The sequence below is a fragment of the Lipotes vexillifer genome, unplaced genomic scaffold (genome assembly GCF_000442215.2).
Source record: "Lipotes vexillifer unplaced genomic scaffold, Lipotes_vexillifer_v1.1 scaffold2106, whole genome shotgun sequence".
In the NCBI taxonomy this organism is placed as follows: Eukaryota; Metazoa; Chordata; class Mammalia; order Artiodactyla; family Lipotidae; genus Lipotes; species Lipotes vexillifer.
Genome location: NW_006775310.1, coordinates 401,743 through 409,765, shown reverse-complemented (window position 1 = coordinate 409,765; position 8,023 = coordinate 401,743). Strand labels below are relative to the sequence as shown.

The 8,023-nt window shown below is 51.7% G+C and overlaps 1 protein-coding gene across 2 annotated transcripts; it reads right to left on the bottom strand.

The window, feature by feature from the left end:
- Positions 1 to 507: 507 nt before the first annotated feature.
- AOC2 (amine oxidase copper containing 2) lies at positions 508 to 5,721 on the bottom strand. Of its 2 annotated transcripts, none has more exons than XM_007449873.1 (4): positions 4,114 to 5,721; positions 1,842 to 2,127; positions 1,481 to 1,610; positions 508 to 1,141 (listed from the first exon to the last, which is right to left on the bottom strand). In XM_007449873.1, the coding sequence occupies exons 1-4, from the start codon at positions 5,699 to 5,701 to the stop codon at positions 875 to 877; spliced, it is 2,271 nt and encodes a 756-aa protein (XP_007449935.1). In that variant the 5' UTR covers positions 5,702 to 5,721; the 3' UTR covers positions 508 to 874. The 2 variants fall into 2 exon arrangements, with proteins under 2 accessions (XP_007449935.1, XP_007449936.1); XM_007449874.1 differs by having other exon boundaries at positions 1,923 to 2,127.
- Between the last annotated feature and the right edge of the window lie 2,302 nt (positions 5,722 to 8,023).

The window sequence follows — 8,023 nt, the reverse complement described above, 5'->3', positions numbered from 1 at the left end:
GCGTGGGAAGGCTGGGGAGGGGGGCGGAGCGGGCTGGGGCTGGGAGGCGGGCCTAAGGCAGGGCAGCAGGGATTTCCACAGACCTTACATGGCTTTGTGTTCCAGGCTCCCACTCACATTCTGCTCTCTGGGTCAGGGTTGGGACAGGGGAGTGCTGGGTTAGGAGGAAGGGGTGGTGGGGATTTCAAACTAATGAAGCTGACCAGCCTGAGCAGACATGCACTGACATGCACAGAAATGCCGGGGAGGAGGCAGCCCCTCTTCTTTCCCCAGCGCCCCTTTCTCAAGGCCAGATGTTCCCTTTCCTGCAACTTGGAACTATTGTCCTCTTTCCAAGGAAACCCCACCCCCAGCTCTTCAGCTTCCCAAGCAGCATTTCTTGGCCAGGTCTGTCCCCCTTGCCCCCTCTCCTCCGTGGCTAATTTCCTTGGCCAGAGTCCTTAATATTCTCTGGGGGATTCTAGACACTTCAAAAGTCAAAGAGAAGAAATCCAAGTAAAAGTCTTGTAATACTTTTTATTATAAATTATACACACCATCAGTTTTTACAAAATTCTATCTATTCTTCCACTTCAATGCACATGCATTAAAGAAATGTCTGGTATAACATTCACCAAATGTGAATGCTGTTTCTGAGTGGTAGGATTTGTGGTGTTTTAGCTTGAGTATTTTAATATCAACGTCATTTGTATAAATTCATCATTTAAAAAAGATGAACTGGAAATAAGAACTAAAGGATATATGGGGGTTTACGTGGTAGGAGGCAGTTTCCCAAGGGTCGAGTGTCAGGGGAGCAGGAAGTGGGAACAGAGAGGAAGGTACATGTCTCAGCACCCCCTCTCCGTCCCGCCCATGTCCCACCACACACTCAGGGCTACAAGTCTTGGTAAGAGAAAGGCGGCAGGTCCGGGACACAGGCCGCCAGGTGGGGGATGCAGGCCACATGATTGACACTGCAGAGCCCAGCATCCTGGCCCTTCTCAAAGTAGACGCTGCCAGGGGAGAATATGGAGGGGTCCTCATCAAAGAAGTTATAGGGTCGGAGCAAGAAGCCAACTCTGTTCCCCAGAGTCACTGTGTTGGGGACATCCTCAGCGTGAGGGATGTGCAGGAAGCTGGCTGTAACCCAAGCCACCAGGTCCTGCAGGAAGAGGAAGAACTGGAGACTTTGGAGGCGAGACCCAGAGAACCCCCCCTCAGCCACAATCCCCAATCTCCAGTCTCAGCCCTGCTTCCACCTCTGCCCAGCCGCAGGCCCAAATAACAGGCGTGGTAATCCATGTGAGAAGCTGTAGGGTGGTCCCAGGGCTAATCTCACCCCCAGGGGGGATGACCCATGTTGGTCATCAGGGAACTCCCTGGCTGGCCTCTAATCTAAGAACTGGAAATCTACCATTCCCTCCATCCTACAGCCAGGGGCCGGGCAGCCATGACACCAGGCTTAGGGGAGCGCCTTTCCTCTGCCCCTAGGGCTACCAACCTCTCCTAACAGGGTCTCATTGTTGATGAAGTCAGCAAAGGCTGTAGTGGGTGTCCAGATGTCATTCTGGTAATAGATGCTGCTGCTCTGTGACTCCTCCTCCTTCCTCCGGGTCACCACAAGCTGGTATCTGACCAGGAATGTTGTAGGAAGGTGGTATCAGAAAATGTCAAGGACCTTTACCAGCCCAGAAATCCTTTGGATCAGATTCTGTGTGAGACCATTCCCGTCCCATATCTACCTGGATCTGAGAAGAGGTCCAGGGGTGAATGATCGAGGTTAGTGAGTTGGGGTCTTCAAGAGCTGGGATGGGAAGGGGACCAGTCCTTCCCTACCACCCAGTGCCCAGGGCCCTCCTCACCTCCCCCAGCTGAGGGCCCTCTCCATGTCGCTGTCCAGGGGCATGTGTATGCCAAGAGGGCTGTGGATCTGGATTCGGTACCCGCGCTGGTGACCCCAGGAATTAGTCTGGTTGCTAGCCAAGTAAAGGTAGCGGGGAAGGGGGTTCCCCAAGAAAAAAGCTGTCAGGTCCTCCCTTCCCAGGACCTGCCGAGTCAGCTGTGGGCGCTGCAGTTGGTGCTCCGGACTCCAAGGGGCTGCCACAGGTTTAAACACCACGTCTTCAGCTACCACCCAGTTTTTCAGCCCTGCCAGGGTGAGGGGAGGGAGAGGAGTTCCACAGCAGGTGAGACAGGTCCCTTGTTTTCTCCGTGATGCCCCCTGCACTGGCCTGACAAAGGACAGCAGAGCTCATCAGCTCTGCGCTGGGAGCCAGGTCTGGACTTGAGGGCTAGCCCACCTTCTTTGAACTTGCCCTGTCCAACACAGTTACCACCGGTCACAAGTGGCTCTTTCAATTTAAAAATTCAGTTCCTCAGTCACACTATCTACATTCCAAGTGCTCAATAGCTACATGTGGCTAGTGGCTAACATATTGGACAAGGCAGACATGTAACATTCCATCATTGCAGAAAGTTCTATTGGCACTGGTCTACCCAATATACTTTGGACCAATTATTTGCTTCTCTGATTCTCACTTGGTGAATCGCTACAATGGGCATAAGAAAAGCTGTTCTGCGGCTGAGCTCTATAAATGTAAAAGCACACACAGGTGGCTAATAACATTCTTCTAACTGTGAAAGGGATATTTGTCTTGGAGAAGCTGGATGGAAAAACCCAATCCCCTTCCGTGGTGCCCTGCATACTCCTCCTGGCTCTGAGACTTTGATTTTTTTTCTCAATATGGCAGGTATCACTTTGTCTTTTTTACAAGGAAGTAGATTTATATCTTTAAATTGTCTGGGAGATCCCTGGAACACATACTCTTTCTGCAGGTTCGGACTGCTGGTTCCTTTTGGCATGACTCATATGAATGTGCTGGCACCCAGGGAACTCTCCTGAAGCCAGTGCCCCTGCCAGCTGTCCTGTGTGCAGGGGCCTGACACAGACCACAGCACCAGCCTGTTCTGCCCACAGCAGAACAGCACCAGCACCAGCCTGTGCTGCACGCTGGTCCAATAAATGTTATTTGATTTTATGTCCTAAGACAAGGCTCTTCAATGCCAAAATGCTGGAAAGAAAACTTCAAGTCAGAAAATAGTCATATTCCAAATATGTCAAAGAATAACCTAGTTAAAATGCATGATTTAAAATAGCATTTCAATCATGCTGTTTTCTTAGCTCTCTCCCCTCCACCCGCACAGCACACACACACAGATGCACACACACGCCATCTTTATGCTCAAGAGAATATGGAAATGTTTCACAAGAAATAGGCTGAGTTACAGTGCATTATACTTGGGCAGCCACTTCCTGACCCATCTCCCCCCACCCTCCTTAGTTTCCGTAACTATAAAATAGAGAGGGTCTGATGGATTCCTAATTTTCTTTCTGGGCCTAATAGTCTAACTTGATAAGTTAATTATTTTGTTCTGGACAAAAATCTGTCAGGAGCTTTAGGTCCCCTTTGTGCTTAGAGCCCTACTTGAGAAATCCCTTTCTACACTTGCAGCAAGCCTACTGCATGCCTGCCATGTCACCATAGAGCCCACTGTGATGACATGTGCTGGCAGGAATGGGATGGTCCTCCCCAGGAGGCGGATGGGGCCCCTGTCTTGTATCCTCAGTTATCTGAAATCCTATGGAGCAGCCCCCAGCTAGCACCTCCTTTTCTCAGGCCCCAGGACCACCTTCACTCTGAGGAAGCTCTTTAGACAGACTACTCCCTATTCTGTTCAGGCCCCTGCTTTCCCCACCTCCACCGACTCTCAGAATTAGGAAGAACTCAGAGCCCCAGCTCCAGCCGTGTCCAGCCTCAGACAGGCAGGGCAAGTTCACCACCCACAGACAGGCTAAGGCAGCCAGCTAGTACAGCGCAGCCATTACATTTGGTTTCACAATTGCCAGCGGGTCAGAGGGGCTGGGTGGGGGAACACTCTCTACCTTTTGCCAAATACCCAATAAGCCCAGTATTTCGGCTGACTGCAGTTGAATACAGTCAGATCAGTCCCTGCTGTTGCCACAATAAATTGTGGTGCTGGAATGCCACCCTCTTGCCTCTTCTGGCTTGATGCGCGGGTCTCCCTTCCCTCTGGCCCACCCCAACTCTCAATCCTCATCCCCTGGGCACTCACCTGCCACATCCAGGTCCAGCTTGAAGTGGAAGGCATGCGTGTGCACCGCCCCCAGCACTCTCTCCCCAACGCGGTTCCCAAAGAGGAGGCTCTCCTCGCCCCCGCTCAGGAAAGCTGTATTGATGTAGCCCGTGGCATGGACCCGCCCTTCAAGCGCCCCATTTGGGTGCAATACAAAGTCCCAAATGTAGTCATAGTTGCCTACAGAGGACACAGACCTGACTACAAGGGCCGAGCCAGCCAAACCACCATAGAAATGACTCTGAAGGTGATTGTGGTGCCTGCGGAGGGGTAGTCCCTGGGCCTCCTCAAACACACACACAGCCCCCGGGAGCAGCTGGACTGCCCCTTTGCCCACTAATACGTGGATGTCCACCATGGTAGACTGATAGGGGCAGTCCACTCCCCGCACCAAGCCCCGGCTGTGATGGCCAAGTCCATAGCTGCTATCCAGGTATCGGGTCATCATTGTCTTGGGTGAATCGGCACCATAGATAGAAACACACTCCTGGACACTGACTTCATAGGCCACTCGCTCACCCTTGAACCGAACATCAAAAATCCTCATGCCACTGAACACCCCATGGCCAAAGGTAAACGTCCAGAGGGAGGACGCCACTAGGTTCCCTTGCACACTGTACCGGGAGCCCTGAGGAGAGAACTGAAGAGGGGGAAGAGGACCTGGGGAGACCCGCGATCGCAGCGATGAGGCCCCATCTGGCAGGGGTAGAGGAACTCTAACCGCTTCCAGCCGGCCAGCCTTAAACTCCCATTCCAGCTGACCCAAGTCTGCATAGTAGTGCCCAAGGTAGAAGACCTGCTGGACAGCCCAGCGGGCAGGGTCCAAGGCCCTGTGGTCCAGCAGTAGCTCGAGCCCCACAGGGTGAAGGAAAATCCCAGCACCTGAGATGTTATGGTAGAGGGCTATCCAGGTAGCACGGTCCCCTGAGCGCAAGCCACGAGGGGTGGCGTGCAGAGCTGCCAAAGTGGAGCCACTGTAGTTGAAGACAGAAGCCAGGAAGACTGGTGCCTTGGGGAGCTCCACCTCTTTCAAATGCTTCCACATCTGGGCAGACTCAGTTCCCAGCACGGGGCGTCGGTGATAGGGCAGGGGGCCCCCGTGACGCTCCACAGTCACATCCCGCAGGTAGGAGGGGTGCGGCAGTGGCCCCACCAGCAGCTCAGTCACATTGGGCTGGGGTTGTCCACCAAAGAAAACAATGGCCAGTGCTTCCCGGGCAGGCGGGGGGCTCCCCCTGTCCAGGTGGGCCAGGGCTGCAGCCTTGGGGGGCAGCTGCAGCTCCACTGAGAAGACGCAGTTGTCGAAGGGGTGGGCCTGAGCTGCATCCACCAGGCCTGGCCCCAGCTTCTGGGTCAGAAAGCTCATCACAGCCGTCAGCTCTTCTCGGCTCAGGTCTGCAAACAGCTGGCTCTGACCAGGGTGTGTCCAGGACTGGGCACTGTAGGATACAGAGGGGCAGCGGGGAGGCCGGCTGGAGCTACGTTGGCTGGTCAGCAAGACATAGGCCAGGGCAGAGATGGTAATGAGGGACAGTGCCAGGAACACGAGGACTACCTTGAGATTCATGGTGAATGCCGAGAGCTGAAATGAGAGTCCCGCCAGCTGCTCCTTCTGCTTACTGACATCAAATCCGGGTTTATATTCAGTAGGATGGATAGGAATAGTGAAAACTCCACCCTGTGGGCTGGACGGGAAGTTTCTGACCTTGATTTAGATAATTCTGCCCGTTTTCTGTTCTGTGGTTTGGCTCGAGGCGCTACTTGCACGTGCGTGGCGTCTCCCCATCCCTGAACCCCTTCCAGCAGCGCGGCCAGTACCCACTCCCGATCTCCAGCATTTAGGCCAGATTAGAGAGCATTTGTATATACACTAAACTCTGCCTTCTACCCAGAACGGGTCTGAGGAAGTATGCAAATCTCAGACGCCCAATCAAGTCCCATGTACTACATGCAACCACTCTAACTGTCCACTTTCCTACCTCCTGGCAGGCACTCCCCTCCAGTATTTCCAGGATCCACTGCCCAGTTCAGCAGTAAGCACTGTGTTCTGCCAGATGCCTAAGACCAAGCCCTTGATCTGTAGCCTCAGGCCTCTTCCATCTAGTTGGTGAGGAGTGGTGAAGGCCTGGGCGCAGCAGTCAGATTTGTACACCAATCGCAGGTCCCTAAGCTGTGTGACCTGAGGGGAGTTACTTATCATAAGTCTCAGTGTCCTCACCTATAAAGAAGGGATAAAACTACCCCAGAGATTCATAGAGAGTAAATGAGATCAGGCACGTTAAGTACTTAACAGCCTGACACGGGGTAGGCATTCAAAAATTGTCAGCTACTGGTACTGATCTCTGAAACAGAATAGAGCAGATGTTCCTCCATTGTTCAAGTCCTTAAATCTTTTTTTGCAGAGACAACAGATACCAGATCATTGGATACCAGAATACTACTCTGCAAGGTGGAAGTTAAGGAAACTTTATTTCAGAGGGAGCTAAGGTCCTAGATAGCCCTCCAATTCATTTGAAAACCAAAAACCAGGAGTCCCTCGCATCTCCGCAAGAAACTTAAGACATTATTCAGAAGGAACTTTTAGTATAGAGCAAAGAAAATGACAGGGTCGGGTGTGCCTTGAACCAGGTGATTCCCCACACACAGAACTAGAGCAGCCTCTACTGGCAGTTCATGGGTATCACTGGGGAAGGAAGGAAGGAGCTGGGATCTTGTGAGGGTAGAAGGCAGCTTAGGTTTGGGAAGAGCTAACTTTCATTTAATTCAGACTGAAGACAAATGAAGGACCCACCCTTGCCTCTTGGTAGGTAGAAGCCTCAGCCTTTCCATTATTCCAGAGAAAAGAGGCAGCTCAGCTGGTATAAAGACACCCAATAGGGTGGCTGGAGGTATATGCGGAGGTGGGTATCCCAATGTGCACACACGTAAGTGTGGGTATGTTCCTGGCCACCAGAGCATCGCATCAGGGTCTGCAGCTTTAGAAAGAGGTCAAAGTACCTGTATTTTTAATAATTTCTTGACATGGTAAAAGAATTTTACATTACGATCCAAGGGTGGTAAGGTGAGGAGGAGGGACATGGGAACAATCCAACAAACAAAAAGGGAAACTGAGAAACACATGGTGGGAGAACGGAACGGTTTTAGCTGGAAGGGGTCTGAGGGTGGGTAGGGGCATTGCCCAACTAAAATGCAATTGGTTTGTTACTGAGTACTATTCATGGGAAGACAGCATCCTAACTCCTTCTCTATAGCACACTGGGAGGAAAAATGATGCATCCAGATGGAAATATGATTGGGGGCTGGAAGACAGAGACGGGGGTAGAATAAAAGTCAGAAACAGACACAGAGAATCACCAGCAGACTCTCCAGTAGAATAAAAGTGGGGGTTGATGAGGGTTAACACAAAAGCTGTAACAAGTGACATCTCTGGAAGATTTGAGAGATAAGAGGCAACTCTTCTATGGTTTTGACTTGTCCAGCAGATTTCCACATACACACAATGTGTACATGCATGTGTGTGCATGCACACACATATACACACAAGTGGCCGCTTTCCCTGGAAGCACAATACTATAAATAAGAAAACATTTTTCCCAAAGGGAAAACCCAGTAAGAGCAGCAGCATCTGGCCTCACAGCTGCAGACACCCCCACTCCAATTTACAACTGGCCTGGGAAGAGGAAACTGGGATTCAGAGGACCAGCCTTTGCAAAAATGCCCCAAAGGACCCGAGTCACAGAGGAAGGGGAACCCACTACCCCTGCTTCTCATCTTTCAGTTGTCCTCCAACCTTGGCTACAATATCAGGAGACAATGGGCCCTGGTGGATGAGGACTAAGACACCTAACACTTTCTGAACAGAGTGTGTGTGTGTGTGTGTGTGTGTGTG